The 21,800-nt window shown below is 38.6% G+C and overlaps 1 protein-coding gene across 5 annotated transcripts in view; it reads right to left on the bottom strand.

The window, feature by feature from the left end:
• Positions 1 to 17,689, bottom strand: part of st3gal3a (ST3 beta-galactoside alpha-2,3-sialyltransferase 3a) — a 50,592-nt gene extending 32,903 nt beyond the window's left edge. For 2 of the 5 annotated variants that reach the window (XM_051377841.1, XM_051377843.1), the window contains exons 1-4: positions 17,441 to 17,681; positions 14,177 to 14,328; positions 2,272 to 2,314; positions 2,006 to 2,098 (exon numbers count right to left, since the gene is read on the bottom strand). In XM_051377841.1, the coding sequence (XP_051233801.1) occupies positions 2,006 to 2,098; positions 2,272 to 2,314; positions 14,177 to 14,291 (251 nt within the window). In that variant the 5' untranslated portion in view covers positions 14,292 to 14,328; positions 17,441 to 17,681. Of the gene's footprint in view, positions 1 to 2,005; positions 2,099 to 2,271; positions 2,315 to 14,176; positions 14,329 to 17,440 lie in introns of all 5 variants that reach the window. The other 3 variants (XM_051377844.1, XM_051377839.1, XM_051377840.1) reach the window with 3 other exon arrangements.
• Between the last annotated feature and the right edge of the window lie 4,111 nt (positions 17,690 to 21,800).

Genomic DNA, 21,800 nt, shown 5'->3' with positions numbered 1-21,800 from the left:
CGCTGTGTGAATGTGTGTGAAAGGGTGAATGTGGCATGTAGTGTAAAAGCGCTTTGAGTGGTTGGAATACAAGTACATTCATCTATCAGTCCATTTACCATTTACCACTGTGCCAGACACTGTATGTCAGACACTGGTATTCACATGCAGACCCGTCAGAGTACTATGAACATCTAGACATCAAACTAGCTGGCTGTCACTCTGACCACTGGCCCTGGTGTCAGGTCCTGACCTCTTAGCTGCCAATCACAGCTGCAATGGATGGTTCACACTAGTGCTGTCTGTTAAACGCGTTATTAATGGCGTCAATTTTTTTATCGCGAGATTAGCGTTCTTTTTGACCTAGCACACTTTGTAGTCTTTCTAATGTTACTAGTTGTTGCAACAGCATGTGAAAAAAAACTACAACACCACACCGGATCTAGCTAGACCGGAAACAAAACAACAGGCACGCCGCACACACTTGCTTAAGAGTAGTAGACGTTATGTTTTGAGCAGATGGCGAGCGCGAGACGCCGAAATGGATGCCAAAAGATGATACTTTTAAAAAGTTTTAGTGTGACCGGCTGATGATTGGCTGTTCTGCCTTAAGTCCCACCTCTCTTGGTGTGTTAGATTTATCGTTCAGCTCGTGCTGAGGAGGCGGGAACTAGCTAGGTTCATAGTTCATATGAAGCCTGAAGTTTTCAATATTGATAATAAAATATAAGACATTATTCAATTATCATATCAACAAGCTGTGTTAAATATCTATGTGACATAATTGAGAAAATTGTTCAAACCCAATTAGGCATTCATTTTCACAGATACAATTTTTATTTTATTAGTCATGTTTGTTCCAATTTTTTTAAGACCGTTTTTATTTCCTGTTAGTTTGAAGATGTGTTTAGTATTTTATACGGAGTGTGTTTTTATACTTTTCTAGTATCACTCATTTAAATGGGAAGCTTTTTATATCTTGTATTTTATACCTTTTGTACCCTTCTGTCATTGTATTCATCTTTTTTATTGTTTGGTCAAAAAATATGAAAACATATGTGAAGCCAACTTTATTGGGTTGGCAAAGTTAATGAGTTTGTATGAATTAATTCAAATAAAAACATGTAATAACATAACACACAGCCATTACGATTCTCAATTTGTAGGTGATGCCCCGCCCCCCTCACATCCATCCCCGCACTTTTGAAAAGCTTGCTACGCCCCTGCAGTGTTACATTGTGTGAGAGATTATTTGCTCCACGTGAGAATGTTAGTGTGAAATTGAACACTACAGTATATGCCAATGTTGTTTTCAATAAAAACAACATTTGCACAAAGCAAGCCGATCCACTTTTCCAGGTTGAGCATTAAAATGAGAAAAAATAATGGGACAAAAAGAAATCAAGGGACATTTAGAATAGATAAAAATGAACATGCAGTGGAAGCAGCCAGGGATCGACCAACTGCCAACCTTCTGATTAGTAAACTACCCGCTCTACCTCCTGAGCTACAGCTGCCATGTAATTTGTGGCACTGTTGAGCTGTATTGCATTTTACAGAGGTGTTCCTATTATTTAACCCACCCTCACTGATATAACTGGGGTGGACAAAACAACAAAAACGCCTTTCAGTGACAACTTTTTATATTTTCTTGTATACTTAGTGCTTTCACATCTGATGTGTCAATGCATTTTAAAATAAAGTATTAGTTTTAGTTACTTTTTTGCCCTACAAACAAATTGTGTAATTTGTGGGTACCTAACATAAAACTGTAAAGGCATGGAATTCCCAAGGTAGACAAAATCTAATAATTCACCCAAATAGCTTTAAAAAAAAAAAAGTCTCTAATGTATTCATAAATGTTATTCAGAACTTCAGAATATCAATAATAGCACCAACCATATTCTCATTTTGAAACCTTGCCTTACATTATTGATATCATGTATTTGCATGGGTCAGTCTATCTGACCCTATCTGTCTATGAGCTTATTTCAAATGTGTAGAAACATATGGTAAGTATTCTTACTTTGGATAAATGGCAGTCATCTTGGCAGCAGCAAAACCAGGCTTACAGGCTCCCTCACTGAGATTCCCATACTTGTACACCAGCTCCAAAGGCCTGGAGACATGGAGTCGAGCAGTGATTAAGTAGTTTAAGTACAGATAAATTATACATACAGTACATATTACTACAATAATGGTAGGAACAATTCTACAGTGTTGGTCCATGCAACTTAACCAAACAAACCCCCACGCCAAAATTAATTAAAAAAAAGTTAAATGTATACTCACAGACTACCATCCAGCTTCAGGAGGAACCCTTGCTTGTCATACACTAGACAAAGAAAATTGATGTAAATCTGATGACAATAAATGATATGCCTTAACATTTAGAATATCAGTGAGTCATTTTTAGGACATTGAAGTAATTTGTAATTTAATTACAAATCTTTTTGTACTGGCACTTCTGTTAACTCAGTCCAGTCATGCTGCGCAAATAATATAGGAATAATTTATTTAAAAACATTGGCTTTGACACAAACACTGCTATGAACATAATCCAGGGTTTTGCAGGATTGTCCAACATTAACACTGTTAGTTTGACAAATAGGTTGAACTTGAAAGCCTGGTAACACTGTTAGAAAGACACAATTTGTGTCATCAATGAGTGGAGGAGGGGGAGCTTGTTTTGGTACAGGTTATTAATACCGGAGGGGCTGCATGCCGAACGTTAACGTTAGCTCAGCTTGTTTCTCTGATAACTTAAGATCCAGATGTCCGATGACTAAAATCCTTCACATGGTTCAAATCTAGAGTTAAAAAGCACCAAGATCTAAACAGTGGATGGTAACAATGTGGCTTCAGACTGGATAAACAGTCAGTGTATGACAGCTTCTGGCAGAATATGATGCCATAGACAGGCGACCGGTGAAACGCAGCGTTACCTGAATAAAAGACACGTTTCTCTGAGTTTGAACATTGTTAGAAACATTTGGCATAATCTAAGTAAACAACTCAACTACATATAGAACATAGCTCTAGAGTTTATAGACATTTTAATGCAGACATGATACTGGCTTTGGCACAGGCCCTCCCCTTAATCTTTCACCTCATTTCCATGTTGCCCTCATTTTGGAGAACTTGAAAAAAAAGATGTGTGATTGGTAGATTGTAATGGGTCTTCTACTGTATATATCATTAGATACTGACAAAGAAACAGAAACCACATGTGGCTTTGTTTAAGAGCAGATTGAATCAAAATGACGTTATTGCCCTCTGCTGTTCTTTCTTTTTCTTTAGAGAATTGCAAGGTGTTCTAACAACTGATGCCGAGGGTGGTTGCTGAAAGTTTCCCAAACCAATCCCTACTCACTAGTCACCATGGACACTGATGGACGCCTTGCTGGGTTAGCTATTCAGTTTCCATATATTGTGTCTGACACATCCTCCATGGAGACACTATATGCATGCATTGTACCTGGATAGTTTTTATAATTAATTGTTCCTTATAAAAATTATCAGAATGACCAAAATGCATAGCTTAATCTACTGATATAACATATTCATACTCATGTAACTTTCGTAGTCTTTAAATTCTATTTAGCGCTAAGGTCAAATGGGTAGAAAAGCTGTTTGTAAAAACTGTAAATGTGTAACATGCACAAAATGATTGGCATGTACTGTGAAACAGAAACTAATGTTTCTTTCATTGATGGTTGCACCAAGTTAAGTAAATCTATCTAAACACAAAGCAATGTTTTGTTTTTTTATAATTCTGAACTGGTTCAGTTAATATGGTGAACTGACAGTCCAGAGTTGGGATCAGGAAGCAGAGCTGCTGTCTTACACACTTGCGCTTTCTTTAAAACAAACCCCATAGAGACTGTGTCGGTCCCCCGACCACCTAAATTATTTAAAGAAATAAAAACAAGAGGAGTTCAACATAAAAACTAATTAAAAACTAAACTCCGCAATTAAAATTAAAAAAAATTAAAACTAACTTTGCAGTAGCACAAAATAAGAGAATGAAATGTGGGCTGTTAAATATCAGGTCTCTGTCCTCTAAAGCTGTTCTAGTGAATGAATTAATATCAGATTATGATATTGATTTACTTTGTCTTACTGAGACCTGGTTGTCCCACGAGGAGTATGTTAGCCTAAATGAATCCACCCCCCCCGTCATATTAATACTCACATTCCTCGAGGCACCGGCCGAGGAGGTGGAGTGGCAGCCATATATGATTCGAGCATTTTAATGGACCCTAAACCTAAACTAAATTATAATTCATTTGAAAGCCTTGTTCTTAGTTTTTCTCACCCAAACTGGAAAACACTGCAGCCAGTTCTATTTGTTATAGTGTACCGCGCTCCTGGACCGTACTCTGATTTTATATCTGAATTCTCAGAGTTTTTATCAAGTTTAGTCCTTAAATCAGATAAAGTAATTATTGTAGGTGATTTTAATATTCATGTGGATGTTGACAATGACAGCCTTAGTAATGCATTTATATCTTTAATAGACTCAATTGGCTTCTGTCAGAGTGTAAATAAACCAACTCATTGTTTTAATCACACTCTTGACCTTGACCTATGACAATATCATATGGCATTGATAATAGTCTTCCCACATAATCCTTTTCTATCTGACCATTAATTAATAACTGTTGAATTCATACTATTAGATTATAAGCCATTAGGCAAAACTTCCTACAGCAGATGTCTATGCATTGAAATTTAACAGAATCCTTTAACAACTTTAGTCCCTCTGAAATTGATAATCTTGTCGATAGTGCTGCAGGCTCACTACGATCAACATTAGACTCTATCACTCATATAAAAAGGAAATTATTAAAACATAGGAGACTAGCACCCTGGTATAACCACCAAACCCGCCAGTTAAAGCAAATAGCTAGGAAATCTGAAAGGAAATGGCGCTCTTCCAAATTATCAGAACATCGCTCAATTTGGCAAGATAATCTTAAAACTTATAGAAAGGCCCTCCGTAATGCCAGAGGAGCCTATTATTCAGCACTAATAGAAGAAAATAAGAATAACCCTAGGTTCCTCTTCAGCACTGTAGCCAGGCTGACAGAGAGTCACAGCTCTATTGAGCCACATATCCCCATAAACTTAAGTAGCAATGACTTCATGAGCTTCTTTTATAATAAAATGATTACTATTAGAGAGAAAATTAATCACCAACTGCCATCAGCCCTTATCAGTGGCTCTCCAAGTTCAGGGACTTTTACTAATGTAAACTTAGATATATATTTAGACTGTTTCTCTGCCATCGATCTTCATCAGTTAACCTCAATAATTTCTTCATCAAAGCCATCAACCTGTCTATTAGACCCGATCCCAACTAGGTTGCTTAAAGAAGTTGTTCCCTTAATTGGCACTTCTTTACTGGATATGATTAATCTTTCTTTATTATCAGGATATGTACCACAGTCCTTTAAAGTAGCTGTAATTAAACCCCTTCTTAAAAAGCCCACTCTTGACCAACTATAGGTTTTAGCCAACTATAGACCAATCTCTAACCTCCCCTTCCTCTCTAAGATTCTGGAGAAAGTAGTCGCCAAAGAGTTGTGTGACTTTCTACATAACAATAGTTTATTTGAGGATTTTCAGTCAGGATTTAGAGTTCATCATAGCACAGAGACAGCTCTGGTTAAAGTTAATAATGACCTTCTGATTGCTTCTGACAATGGACTTGTCTCTGTACTTGTATTATTAGATCTTAGTGCTGCATTTGACACCATTGACCATGATATTCTTTCCATCCATCAAATTGGCATTAAAGGAACCACACTAAACTGGTTTAAGTCATATTTATCAGATCGTTCACAGTTTGTACATGTTAACAATGAATCTTCAATAAATACTACAGTTGGTCATGGAGTTCCACAAGGTTCTGTACTTGGACCAATACTATTTACTTTATATATGCTCCCTTTAGGCAACATTATTAGGAATCACTCCATTAACTTTCACTGTTATGCAGATGATACGCAGTTATATCTATCGAGATCGAGTTATCTAAATTACAAACATGTCTTACGGACATAAAATCCTGGATGACCTGCAATTTTCTGATGTTAAACTCAGAAAAAAACGAAATTCTTGTTCTTGGCCCCAAAAACCTTAGAGACTCACTGTCTAAAGATATAGTTACTCTAGATGGCATTAACTTGGCCTCTAGCACCACTGTCAGGAATCTTGGAGTTATCTTTGATCAGGATTTGTCATTTAACTCCCACATAAAGCAGACCTCTAGGACCGCCTTCTTTTATTTACGTAATATTAGAAAAATTAGACACATCCTATAACAGACAGATGCAGAAAAACTAATCCATGCATTTGTTACTTCAAGGCTGGATTACTGCAACTCTTTATTATCAGGTTGCCCCAATAAGTCCATTAAAACGCTCCAATTAATTCAGAACGCTGCAGCACGAGTACTGACAGGAACTAGGAAAAGAGATCACATCTCTCCTGTACTAGCTTCTCTGCATTGGCTCCCTGTAAAATGTAGAATTGAATTTAAAATCCTCCTCCTCACCTATAAAGCTCTTCATGGTCAGGCCCCTTCATATCTTAAAGAGCTCATAGTACCCTATTACCCCTCTAGAACACTACATTCTCTGAATGCTGGGCTACTTGTGGTTCCTATAGTCTCTAAAAGTAGAACAGGAGCCAGAGCCTTCAGTAACCAAGCTCCTCTCCTGTGGAACCAGCTTCCAGTTGTGGTTCGGGAGGCAGACACCCTCACCACATTCAAGAGTAGGCTTAAGACATTCCTCTTTGATAAAGCTTATAGTTAGGGCTGGATCAGGTGAGTCCTGAACCATCCCCTAGTTATGCTGCTATAGGCCTAGACTATCGGGGGATTTCCCATGGTGCACTGAGCTCCTCTCTTCCTCTATCTTTCTGCACTCATTCATGTCCCATTAATGCATGTTACTAACTTCACTTCTTCCCCGGAGTTCTTGTGCTTTCTCGTCTTGCAGGTTCTTATCGATCCTGTTGGAGCCTCCGGCCATGGTCCTGCTAGATTGCCATTGCCAATACTGTTGTTACTGTGCGTCTGTCTGTCTGTCTGCCTCTCTCTCTCTCACCCCAACTGGTCGAGACAGACGACCATCCACCTAGAGCCGAAGGGTCTGTCCTAGGTTTCTGCCTTTTAACAGGCAGTTTTTCCTTGCCCTTGTCGCCAAGTGCTTGCTCATGGTGGTACTGTTGGGTCTCCGTAAATAATGTTATAAGGAGTTCGGTCTAGACCTGCTCTATTTGAAAAGTGTCCTGAGATAACTTCTGTTATGAATGGGCGCTATACAAATAAAATTGAATTGAATTGAATTGAATTGAACTCTCCACACAAACGTGCAATGGAAGCCAAGTAGATACAAGATTCAACAATAAGGATCGTCCACTTGCTGGGGGCAAGCAAGATGCCACGCTAGGCAAGTAAACATAGCAACTCACTTGACCCCAAAAAATAACTAAACGCAACAGCTACTGAGCCATCTCACTTCCTTCTTATCTCTGTTGAGAGTTGCACATGCTCAGTACCGATCGGGCACCTGTGAGAAAATGTTGCTGGGTAAAGACAAAGTTTGTGAGCTGAAACGCAAGCGGGCATTCCAATAATCCAGGCAGGAGTTTAGCTGGGTGGCGTTAGGATAAAGGATGAAGGCAAAACAAAGGGAGAGTTATTTAATTAAGATAAATCACACTCACGTTCTGGACATGCAAAGTGTTTTCCCTGAGGGCAGAAATAAACTTTATTCAAATCACAAATGAAAATCAGTATCATATGTCAGTTTAAAACCATCAGCAAATGGTGTAAAACATATTTTATAAGGTTACTACAAAAGGTAGACAGAGTGAAGTACATTAAGGAGAAAGTTCTGAGAAGACCTCAATACAACTAACAAAGCTGTGACTGCAGGGGTCAACAAAGCTCAACACTTATCAACTGTCTCCTCACTCAAGCAAACTACAGAAGAAAAACAAGAGAAAATGGTGCTGATAAGCCATATATGTATTGTAAGCTTAACTGACACCATCTCTGGGAGAACGGGAGTACGTGATGTTTGGATGGTTGGAGGAAAAATAAGCAGTGCTTGTTGTTTCTGGGCAGTGAGAGAACGCATTATCTGCTGTAGCATCAAATAGAGTACTATCAACCTCTAACTTAACACTTTGGCTCTCAGTCCATGTCAGTCAAGTGAAACTCTAGGTAAATCTACCTGCAGAAAAATAATTTCCTACACATTTGACGTTGAGATGTACAAATTAGGAATGTACCATGTGGATACTCTTTTTCAGCCGATACAATAACCTATAATTCCCTGCTTTTTGTGGTCGATAGCGATAAGGTAACAGATGATTTCACATTTATGTGTTTTAAAAAGAAGTTGATAACATGTAGTTTATGCACACTTGAGGGTAAGAAAAGCTTAGATGTAGTGAACTGCGGCCCAGGGTTCAAATCTGACCTGCGGCTCTTTGATGCCTGTCATCCCCTCTCTCTGCACCCCCTTTCCTGTCTATCTTCAGCTGTCACTATCAATTAAAAGGCAAAAAAGCCCCCCAAACTACTTAAAAATAATAAATCTAACTGTTCTTAACACAACAACAAACAAAAGTTCTAACTATTCAAATGTTTTATTTTTCCTAGTACTAACCCTAACCCATATACATCCAAAACCCAACCGTTGTCTTCAAAGAATTCAAAGTAAATCATTATTATTATGTATCTGTAATTCATCTGCTAGAATTTCATTACTGGAATAATATTTAATTATATACACTTCTCATTATCAACTAATGATGTATCAGCTCAGATAATAATTGAGCATCCCTAGTACAAATGCAAAAATGTTGTCTGATGTTGGAACAGTTTTAAAAACACAAAAACCACCTACTAAAAGGTTCATGCCAATAAGCATTTATTTGGCCCTATTTTGTATTTGGAATGTGTAACCTATAGTTTGTCCCTTACAGTATTCAGACTCATTTTACTCCTTCCCTGCTTCCATTTTTTGCTGGCTGCCAGAAGTTTACAGATTCAGGGAAGGCTGAAGTGCATATAAAGAATAAGCATTTTAATCAAGCCTAGACGCAGGTTAGCAGAAGCTCAGGTATTCTCCAGCCTCAGCTCCATCAACCCCTTTATGAACTCTGAGCCTTCAATCCAACCATCTCCCAAATTGCTAGCAAATGCTGATGTCCCCGAGGCAAAAACGCTATTTTCTTTAATACATGTAAAAATTGGGTGAAAAAAGGATATTCTTTTACAGAGAAATTACAAAAATAAATATGACAAAATAAGGTGTCTCAATTGACTCTGGCTGGATATTAGGGTGCAGGATGGATAGCCTGTGTTATCAAAGTGTTTATTTTACTTTGGCTGATGGGTTTGGAAATTTACACCAAGCTTACAGACTGTCGTTTGTGAATTCAACACCCATGGAAGGGTGGATATACAACTTTGTTTTATTTCTTAAATTAAGACTTCACACCTCATAACATTCTGAAAAGGTTAAATATTCAGTCTGGGAAAATGTATACAGCATATCAGATACTGTGGCACTGTATCAGTTCAACACAATCAAACCTTGCACTTTTTGTATGGAGACCCAAAGCGTTCTTTAGTCTCTGACAGATAGTTATCCAACTTGCTCTGCCCTGTTTAATATAGAACATAAATAACAATAATATATTAACAATAATAATGAAATAATAATAATAATAATTATGTTTTCATTAGTGTATAAACAGCATTGTAAGAATCATTATGTTTTTGTTAACTTGAGCTGTTATCTATCTGTACCCAAACAAGCTCCCCCTCCTCCACTCATTGATGAGCCACTATCTACAGAGGGAGCAGGTCCTCTTCTACGTCTGCCCTGTTTCTACAGTAGCCCAGAAGGGACAAACCAAACACTGGCTGTCAATAGGGTCTTTTGCGTTTTTCGTGGCCACCGTAGTTTCTCCTACACACACACAAACATCCCCTTCTTATTCCCAGGCGGTCAAATACAGACGTGAGCGTTGTTCAGTTAGTTGCAATCTGCAACTTCACCACTAGATGCCACTAAATCCTACACACTGGTCCTTTAAAAGACAAAGACTGTGTGACGGAAAGTGGCAAGATGAAATTAAAAAAAGAATCTTTGCAAAAATAACATGAAATAACAGCCTTTGGAAAAAGAAAAGAAACTGCTGGAATGAAATTTAAAAAATGCTATTGTGAAAATAAACAGGATGAATTAACCTTTCATACTAGGCTATTTATTCATATAATTATTGATTTAAAAGAAGTCTCATTTATTGAAATGTAGGGCTGCAAAATATGGTAAAAACATTATATTCCGATTTGACAGATATTGCCATTGCAATAGGATTAACAATTAAGTCATGATGATGTAATATTTGTTGGGGTCTGTACCGAACAAACATGTTTTCTTAAATCCCGAGAATACCATTTGTAGGCCAGGCTCTCTGCAGCACTTCAGTATTTCATTATAATGCTGTTTGTCACACATTTTACCTCTATCAAACAAACTGCAGCTTCTGGGATTTACATATTGCACTTAGCCATTGTAAGACAGTGTGGCTTTATTTTTTGCACTAGGAGAAGAAACAGATCTGTAAAACTGAAAAAGTTAAGTTGACAGTAATATAGCAAATAATGTGTACAACATGAGGCACTAAGTTTCTTAATGGTGTCAAGGGAATATTTAGACCTCAAATTCAGGCCAATTCCCAGTATGAATACCAGCCCCTCCATTCTCCTCGTCAGTGTTTCTTAACTGGATGCTTTCTGAATAATAATATATAATAATAATAATAACAATAATAATAATAATAATAATAATAATAAATAATAAATAATAATTAAGGCATGAACCATTCACTTCGCAGCCCAGAGCCCAGATTATGAATGTCCAATGCTTTTCTACTTTGAGGCAGCGAGGAGGCAGTGAAGAGTAAAAGTATGATCAAACTAAAACTACCAAGGAAATATGCTTTTCTCTAAGTAAATGGACTGGCTCCACCATCTGGTAAAAAAGCTGGATAGCATCTGCAGGTCCTTTCCCTCAACAGACACATCCCAAAACATCCATTATCTGAGTCTGTCATCCACATTCATTTCTCAGACACACATTAAAGATGTGGAAGTGTACACAATAAAACCATTACAGTATGCACAGCTAGAATTATGTAACAGAACTCTGGCTTGTTAGGCTCAAAACACAGTTTAGACTTTAACAATACTTTTAACATTTAAAATGAATAATTTTTTCACAGATTATCTGTCTCATGTACTTTGATATATTGTATGATATATTTGAATAAAAACTACCCACTGTAGCTTTAGTCTTGCAATAGAGAGCCGCAGGAATGTGACAAAAAGATGGATCATTTCATGTGCAAGGTGCTAAAATAGGATTTTTGAAATTAAATGTGCAAATTAATACTGAGAACATTTAAAATTACATGTGCATATTAAGCAGGGATATTGCACAAGGAATAAAGTTTTTACTCCTATTGCACTTGGTACTCTAAATCTACGGCCTGAGGGAAGACAAGATAAAGACTCAAGATAAGGGAGTGGTTTGTACAGTCCAGTATGGATCTGGACTGTGGTCAAAGATAGCCATCAGGGGGGTTTGGGAGACACCCATCACCTTGTGGTTCAGGTGGGTTTTATCCTTTACGTTCAGGTTACTGTACCAAGCAGCACAGAAAAAGTGAGAACAGATTCAACAAACAACTTATTAAACAAGCACAACATTTTCCTGTCCACATTAAAAACATTAAACTTCCTGAGGAAGTACAAACATTACTGTCCCTTCCTACCGACTGCATCAGAATTTAACATCACATTGCAAGTTTTTATTGATGACTGTTCTAAGATATTTTTACTGTTTGTACTACAATTCCAATGCCAATTCCTTTGGTGAAGGTGTGAGATGGTGGGTGGGATGATTTCCTTCTGAAATCAATGACCATATCTTTGGTCTTTGTAACGTTTAATTTAAGAAAGGCCTCATCACAACATTTAACAAAGTCATCTACCACCGGCACATGCTCAGATTCATCTTTATTGAGCAGACTGATGATAACTGTGTCAAATTTCAGGATGTGCCTGTCCTCATGTTGGCTTCTACAGTCATTGGTGTAGAGAATGTAAAGCAAGGGGGACCAGTCACAGCCCTGAGGACAGCCAGTGGAAGAGGAGCGCTGTTCTGACAGAAAGCCATTTACTCTCACCTTCTGAGACCTACATGATAAAAAGTCTACAATCCAGCCCACCACATTTACATCAAGATAAAAATCACAAAGCAGTTTCTTAACTGAAACATATGAAATATCTAAAAATTAAAGTCTGGCATGTGTGGCAGGACCTTCTAGGGGTTTGTGCATAGAGCTGAGTAAGGTGATCAATGCATCCTCTATTCTCATCCCAGCCCTATATGCAAACTGAAGGGGGTCCAGAGCCTCCCCCACCTCTCCTCAAAGTCAGTGGGTTTTTGGAATAACGTCTGTGGTTAACACAAGCTTAAGAGGTTTTCACATTTTGTTACGACATAAAATACATATTTAATATATAATATATTTAATATTAATATTTTGAAGCTTTGACGTGTCTTAAAAAAGGCAGTTGCTAACGAGTGGCTAAAAGCTGGGCTCCACTGAAAGCTTACTTAGAGATATTCAGGCAGAGCTCTTAAAAATAGGCATCCATTTTTGTGTCACAGATTATATTTTATTTTCTGAACGAAAAGGTCTTGAAATAAATCATAAATGTTTGTCAGTGCTGCATGTTTATTGGCTCATTGTTTGATGAGGGTTTTTTGCAGTAACCCTGCAATTGACCTGGCTGCCACGAACTTCCACGTATACTACGGCATGTTCAGTAGAGGTGCACAGCAGAATAGCTACTGTGTAATTCCCACCCTGCTACAGAGGTTGTGGGGGACTTTAAACATCAATACACTGAACACAGAGAGCCATCTCACTAGTTTCCCTTTAAAGCCTTGTTGTGTTTCTAAGCTATGTTTGCGACAATCCAATATCCCGTGGAGAAATCCCATTGGCTTTTGGACGATGCTAACTTCCGGGTTTGCCAACAAAAATACATCATCCCAGCAAAACCCTACACACTGAAAATATAAAAGAAGTACAGTAGGAATGCACAATATGGATATTCTTTTAGTCGATACAATAATTTCCTGCTTCTCATGGCCAATACCAATAAGATAACTGATAATTCCACATTGTAAAAGAGGTTTATAACCTGGAGTTTATGCACACGTAATGCCAAGAAATGGCAGTGAGCAAAGATGGATGATTTAATATTCCATAGCTCTAGTAAAGACAATCCAAACATAAACATATTTAGCTTTAAAAAAAGCCTATCAATCGTTTTACAAAAAAATGCTGTCCAGTGTGACCTACACTTTCTCAGAACATTAACACTACAGCTTCTCAAAAATGGGGAAGAGTTAACAGTTTTGTTTACCATCAGCTAGTGATGAGGGTGAACCCTGGAGGCTGTTTCACAAAACATCCAATGACTCGGTTTCATGAAAGACCACCACACAAGTTACCTAGGAGCTTTATCGCTTCAGTTATCGGTCACTCGGTCGGAAACCAATGTGTTTTGTTATTTTATGTCCATATGTATGCATTTGCATTGTTTTTATTGAACTGCATGCAAATACCACAAATAGGATTACATATCACCATTCAGTGAAGTACTGTTATTTTAACATTGTGACCACTATTATTTTTAGAATTATTCATGTGATTATGTTACTGTTATATTGTGTTTATGAAGACTATATATAGAGGCCTGTGATATTAAAGCTGCGAGTAATGAATAAGTAGTCGGTTAAACAAAGCCTGGCCTAGACTAGGTGAAACACTTAAAGCCAGGATGTTAATGTGATCATTAATACACCATATGCATGGAGATAGGAGAATTTGACTTGATGCCAAAAAGATCACTGCAAGTCAGTTCCACTTTGTATCTTGTAAAACCACTGTGAAGTGTCATACAGTTTATCCTACCAACAGACAGTAGTTTGAGTTTCAAACTAAATACGCACCCAGCTTTATCCGGTTGTAACTGAATGAAGGTCATACTGTACATTACATTAAGCCCGCTTCATAGACTCACATGATTTGTATCCCCAGCCTCGTAGGCTGATCCTCCCTGACGAGTAGTAGAGAAACCCCAGGGCCAGCATGGAGCAGAGGCACAGGAGGAGGTTGCGACTGGCTTTCATTCTCATTTCCAACTAGCGTACATGGCACATCGTACAGTGGATCCTGTTTGAGCAGGAAATAAAGTGGTTAGCCGCATGTCATTACATGATACACACTGCCACAGAGGCCAAACGCCCGAGACTGCAGCAGTCAACAGAAGTATCAGATTCAAGCGCTGGCGTTTCCTGACACCTGACCCCCGTCATGTGTCATGTTCACATTATAAGCTCCAACTACATTAACTATGCTTAATCAATTCATAAATAAATGACAAATATTAAAAAAGTTAAAGCTGTAAAACATTTTTGAAATTTCTTCCTGAAACAATTAATCGATTATCCAAATAGCTGACACATTTTCTTTCAATTGACTTATCAATTAAGCAACTAATTGTTGCAGCTCTACAATTAGCTATATGTCTGTATTTGGAGGTCAACGTCCGCTAGCTCAACATACAGCGATGTAGACTTCACTACAAAATTGAATGTTACCCGCTTAGGTATAAATGTGAGAAACTGAATGTGATACTGGTTATGGCAATTGTAGGAATGAATTCAGTCATTAGGAGCGGATCTAATTGGCTATATGCCAAATGAATTACGCAACTTTTTGTTTACAAAGTAAACAAATGTTCTAAATAATACAATAAATGTCATGTGTTCCTATTGGACAGGTGTGGGGCCTCCATGGGTGACTGACGCATAAACTCACACTGTGTCTGCACCAGGATAACCCAGAAACAGCCAGGGGGAAATCAGCAGCTAGTGATTGATTGTTTGATTTGAAATAAAACAATGACTATTTACCTGACCTCAGTCCAGCTAAGCAGCTTTTTATTTGATGTGTCCGTCCCTAACTGTACCTTCCACAGTGAAACACTCACAAAGAACTTAGGAATACCTGTAAATGGTAAATGGACTGTACTTATATAGCGCCTTTCTAGTCTTTCCACCACTCAGTGTACACTACATGCCCCATTCACACACATTCATACACTGATGGCACAGCATCGGGAGCAATTTGGGGTTCAGTGTCTTGCTCAAGGACACTTCAACATGGAGTGAGAGGAGCCGGGGATCAAACCGCCAACCATCCAATTAGTGGACAACCCGCTCTACCTCTGAGCCACAGCCGCCCCAATCCTGTGCAATCTAATAAATAAATTCTACTTTTACAAAGCATATACATATTTTGTCCACCTGAGGGGCAGGACAAAATATTAGGAACTCTCGTCAGGAAACACTCAATTTAAACACTGTATTTTAATTTACTGGATGATTAGAAGAGATGGTTAATAATTGTACGGTTGATGTGCAAATGTTTTATTAGTTCTTCATCTTGTTTTTTTCATGTGACCTCTGTCTCCTTTAAAATAAATAAAAGCATACTCTCTCTGAAATGAAAATGTTCCTGCCAAAGTCTTGCACCACAAATATGAACTATAACTAGGTGCCCATGCTTCTTATCACATTGTTCATAAAGAATGTTCTCCACAGGCTGCAGTACCCCTACATAACCAATGGTTTAAATGTTCCCATTTAGCTTAGTCTAAAATGTGGCCATAACCTATGATCAAATGAATTGAAGTATTTTAACAGACAATTTTTTTTAATTACAGTTTTTCTCCATTGGTTTGGCTCATTTCTCGAAACAGAAATTACATTCTCAAAACTCTAAGATCATTTGGCAAAACAGTCTTACAGTTCACCACAACACCATAGTTCACTTGCAAAAGCGCATATCTCTCCCAAAACAGTCTCATTCTCATGCTTCAAAACTAAATTTCTTTCTCATATAAATAGTCAGTACCTCCAAAATGCATCGTCCCTTTGGCATCGTGTGAGCACTGCAAGTCAAAATGTTTCGATGTTTTGTCACTATGGCAGAGGACCATATCCCTCATGTCCCACCTCTCAGTCTCAGCCCAGTCCTTCATTCACAATGCTTACTGTACTAGCGTTTTTGTCTAGCTAACAGAATACAATTGTGTATAAAACTGAAAAAAACAAACAAAAAAAAAACAGGATTTTAGGGGAAGAGTAGCCTCTAAGGTTTGACATCACACATTGCACTCACACTGCCGAGGAAAGGTAGCCATTTTTATTCACACACATAAAGTAACCTCCATATCAGAGTAAAAAGAAAATGTATAAAGCATAATATACTGTTATATAAACACATAAACAAAAACAAGGAAAATTATATGTAGCCTAGAGTGCTGTAAATAAATACACTATATGGTATTCATGGTATTATGTTGATATGATTATGTTGACTCATTCTGACCACTGAACAGACTATTGTGCATGTGATGACTTATAGAATGAAATGATGCTGACATGTTTTGGAGAGAACAACCATTAGACTGAGAATCACTCAATCAGTTTAGATCAACAGCATCTATTCACTTGCTTACTGTAGTCTAACTGTACTTAATCATTTACAAAGATGTACTAAGACATTTGCAATGTGATGAAATCAATGAGAAATACAATTCTGTTGTGAACAATTGCCAAGTGGTTCGGAGGTTCGTCCATGTTGTTTTGAGAATGTAATTTCTGTTTCAAGAAATGAGCCAAACCAATGGAGAACAACTGTAATAAAAATGAATGTGTTTGCATCTGACAGCAAACTGGGGTTGCCAGGCATTGTTTAGGGGGGCAGCTCCCACCACATGCCACCGCTTTAGATCCGCCCATGGTTTATAATGTTAATAAATGTGATGATGTGTTTGAAGGAAGGGGCCACAAGTGGTATATTAGTGGGAGAAATGGGCTTAACCATTAACGTGAGGTTAGTTCATTTCATTTAGCAACACTAAACTTACGTGGAGTATTGTTAAGTGGGGGGTTACTGGAGCTAAACGGTGTGTCGTTAGAGAAGCAGTGGGAAAGAAGGAATGGAACACCGAAATCAAGAAACTTCCAGTGACGTTATTGCAGCTAGCAGCTAGCTCATTAACCATGTTTAACGTTATGTGATAGCATATTAGCTACAGTAGCTACCTTAACAACCACCGCTAGCCCTCAGGCCGGTTGTGACAGTACATGTAATGGTACACAAAGAACAACAGGGCTATCATGAGAACTGGCTACATGTAATCAAACAAGTAACGTTAGCTAAAGCGCCGGACTAGCTGGCTACGCTAACGAGCAAGCCATTCATAGAGTCTTACCGGACGGATACCGTTAATTTTCAAGTTGACCTCAGAGTCGTCGGTGCTTCCTGCCCCCGCTTTTGCCACCAAGCTGCTGATATGCATTGAGCAACATTAACGTTATAAGAAAACACCCCAATAGTCATAACTAGCTCTGCATTCTATCAGCACACGTGAGGGGAAGGCTCGGTGTTCCCCCCCCCGCCCCTGCGTACACGCTCCAGGCAGGCTGCTCCGCTGGGGGACCGGGACCGGCTCCGTCCAGCTCTATAGGAGAGAACGCCACGCCAAACTCCATTCCAAAGTCTAGCTATTTAATTACAGGTGCAGCTCAATAAACTAGAATAGCATGACAAAGTTCATTTATTTCAGAAATTCATTTCAAAAGGTGAAACTCATATTCTATAGATTCATTACACTCAGAGTGAAATATTTCAAGCCTTTATTTCTTTTAATTTAGATGATTTGGCTTACAGCGAAAACCCAAAATTCAGTACCTCAGAAAATTAGAACTATTTCATAAGACCAATTCATTTTAATACAGAAATGTCGGCTTACTCAAAAGTATGTTCATATATATATATCGATCAATACTTTTGCATGAATTACTGCATCAATGCAGCGTGGCATGGAGGTGATCAGCCTGTGGCACTGCTGAGGTGTTATGGAAGTCCATGTTGCTTTGATAGCAGTCTTCAGGTCATCTGCATTGTTGGGTCTGGTGTCTCTCATCATTCTCTTGACAATAGCCCCTAGATTCTCTATGGGGTTCAGGTCAGGCGAGTTTGCTGATTGAACCAGCTTTTTGGTACCTTTGGCAGTGTGTCCTGCTGGAAAATGAAATCAGCGTCTCCATGAAGCTTGTCAGCAGAAGGAAGCATGGAGTGCTCTAAAATGTCCTGGGAGATGGCTGTGTTGACTTTGGACTTATAAAACACAGTGGACCAACACCAGCAGATGACATGGCTCCCCAAATGATCACTGAGTGTGGAAACTTCACACTGGACTAAAAGCAACGTGGATTCTGTGCCTCTCCACTCTTCCTCCAGACTCTGGGACCTTGATTTCCAAATGAAACGCAAACTTCACTTTCATCTGAAAAGAGGACTTTGAACCACTGAGCAACAGTCCAGTTCTTTTTCTCCTCAGCCCAGGTAAGACGCTTCTGACGTTGTCTCCGGTTCATGCGACAGTTGTAGCTCATGTCCTGGATACGTCTGTGCATAGTGGCTCTTGATGCACTGACTCCAGCCTCAGTCCACTCCTTTTAAATCTCCCCCGAATTCTTGAATGGGTGTTGCTTCACGATCCTCTCAAGGTTATCCCTGTTGCTGGTGCACCTTTTTCTACCACACTTTTTCCTTCCACTTAACTTTCTATGAATATGCTTGGATACAGCACTCTGAACAGCCAGCTTCTTTAGCAATGACCTCTTGTGGCTTACCCTCCTTGTGGAGGGTGGCAATGTCTGTCTTCTGGACATCTGTCAAGTCAGCAGTCTTCCCCATGATTGTGTAGCCTACTGACCCAGACTGAGAAACCGTTAAAGGCTCAGGAAACCTTTGCAGGTGTTTTGAGTTAATTAACTGAGTCTACAATATTGAACTATTACTAATATTCAAATTTTCTGAGATACTGAGTTTTGGGTTTTCATTAGCTGTAAGCCATAATCATCAAAATTAAAAGAAATAAAGGCTTGAAATATTTTACTCTGTGTGTAATGAATCTATAGAATATATGAGTTTCACTTTTAGAATTGAATTACTGAAATAAATTAACTTTACCATGATATTCTAATTTATTGAGATGCACCTGTATGTTAAGCATTTCGGGAAATGTAGACACTTGGTAGAGAGGGTCTATAGTATTTCAAGAATAATGAATTGCAACAGAAAAAAACGGTATACAAGTGATTTGCCTAATTTAAAAAAAATTCAGCTTTTTCTTAAATAATTTTATTCATTTTGCAGCCAACAAATAAAATGTTTAGGTTTGTTTTTTGTATAACCGATGAGGGGGCTGGTATCCTGTCGGACTATTTTAATGAATTGGAAAATGACTAACAACAATTAGATTCTTGTGATTAAAATATTGCTCTTTCTATTCATGTTACATATTCCACATATCATGACCTGTCATTACAATACAATTTCACCCCTTTCTTGCACAGCACAGCTTAAAGCTGCAATAGATCATTTTAATAAAGATTACTTATACTGAAACTTTCACTATATCCTGACAGTAGCACATGAGACAGATAATCTGTGAAAAAGTAAAGTTCCTCAGGTTCCTCCTAGTGCTTCTAATGGTATTTACAAGAATCCACGGGCCTGAAGGAAAACAACCAATCGGAGCCGAGAAAGAGAGATGATTGAGTCTCATTCCCAGGGTGTGAAATGGTGCTGGGAATGAGACTCAACAATCAACTATCTTAATGTCTCCAACCCAAAGCGTCTTTATCGCTTTCTTTCTTCTGGCCGCATCACCCTGTCTGTCCTCTTGCACGCACAGAGATGAAGTTGAATAATTAATTTAGGTTCGGGAGCAGGGCCACGCCTCAACCACACCTATAATCACCTGACAAGCTACTTATACCTGGTCAAACCCTTCCTGCCCTGTTTGCCTCAGTTCTCTCCACTCATCCCTTCCCTTCATCATTCATCTCATCCCTACCCCTCCACCCTCTCCCCCCTCATCCCTTCCTATTCAATCAGCGACATACCTCTTCCATCTCATCCCAGGTGTACTGTCTGTGGGGCCTGTAAGCAGCTCGGCAGAGATGGAACCTCAACACTGAGTCTCCCTCTGCCCAGCCCTCAGCACATCTTCGCAGAGCAAACTAAGAAATAAAAATGTCTTTGATCTCCTGAATTTCTATAAAAACCTTTAAATAAAATATTGTTGTGGCATGGTCCTTGCTAGTGAACAGCAACTAGTCCACTGTCAACACTTGGAAGTAAGGAGATAAAAACAGACAGCTGCTTAGTCATGATGGACATCTGTCTGAACATCATTAATAACATGTTTGATAAAATACTACAAAACGAGTCAAGCCTCTGTTTGAAGATTTATTTTTCTTCTTATTATTAACTTTAAACTGACAGCAAAGCAAAGAAAGCCATCAAAGAAACTGCATGACACTCAACTGACCATGTACCAAGCTCTCGAAGCACAAAGAGGCGGCCAGAACAGAGGGCGAGGCAGGGGATGGACAACAGGGTTCCTATGGTTAAAAATAACCAGCCTGCCTTTGAACCCACAAATGATGAAATACTGCCCTGACACTGATGTGTTCTTATGAGCAGGCTCTTGACACAATCAGTTTTCTTCTATAGCATCACAACTTACCACGTTTGCACATACACACAGTACACATGCCTCAAGCTACATGCACACAGACTCATTACACTGCACAGCATTTGTGTCTGTAGGGCTTGACTGAAGGTTTGAGGAAGTATGGCAGAGGGAAGGTCAGGAAGTAGAAAGCTTGTTTAAAAAAAAATTCCGGATTTCCGCCCCTGCATGAAGCAATTCCCACTCAAACAAGAAGCAGCTCGAAGGTATTTCATATGTTTTTGAATCATTGTTACAGGCTGGAGTCATTGTTCCCTGCAATGAGTCTCCTGTCCGCACGCCCAATTTTTCCATGAAGAAAATCTGTGACGAAGGTCAACCAACCAAGTGGCATTTTGGTCAAGACCTACAAGCAGTAAATGCTTTGGTGCATCCATGTGTGCCTCAAGTTTCACACAAATATACAATTAATTCTGCTCGATGTCACAAATTTCTCCTCGATATGATCTGTAGCCCATCACAAGAAGCATGCAAATGTGACATCATTGTATTCAGTTCACATACATATTTAGATATACATATATAGATTTTATTTTCCACTAAGTTACTGCTGTGTGTGTGTGTGTATATATATCTTTTTTGTTTCGTTTTGTGCAAATATTTATTTTTACACCATGCTGCTACCTCCTGCTGTAACCTGTGCAATCTTCCATATCAATCACATCTGTATAAAGCTGTATATAGCTGTATATACGTATATAAAACATTTAGCCTACAATGAGCATAAGACTAGCCTGTCTCAACTGCAGTTTGCTCATACATGTGTAATATATCTGGGACATGTGATCACAGCTGAGGGCAAATCCCTCTCTCCCAAACGCATTCAAGTTATTCAATCCGTGCCAAAAGTGATAATATAGTTACCCTCCAAAAAATGATTAGTAACATTGCTGGAACAGCTGGAAATATTCCATTCATTTTATTTTAACAAACAAAACTGGATTTTAAATCGTCGTAAGTCTGAATTTTGGGGAGAAGAGACAGAGTTACTAATTTCGTGGGGAGTAGCAGAAAAGTTATATTA

This window comes from Dicentrarchus labrax, unplaced genomic scaffold (genome assembly GCF_905237075.1).
Source record: "Dicentrarchus labrax unplaced genomic scaffold, dlabrax2021, whole genome shotgun sequence".
Classification (NCBI taxonomy): domain Eukaryota; kingdom Metazoa; phylum Chordata; class Actinopteri; family Moronidae; genus Dicentrarchus; species Dicentrarchus labrax.
Note: the sequence above shows the minus strand (reverse complement) of the source record. Positions and strands in the feature narration are given on the sequence as shown.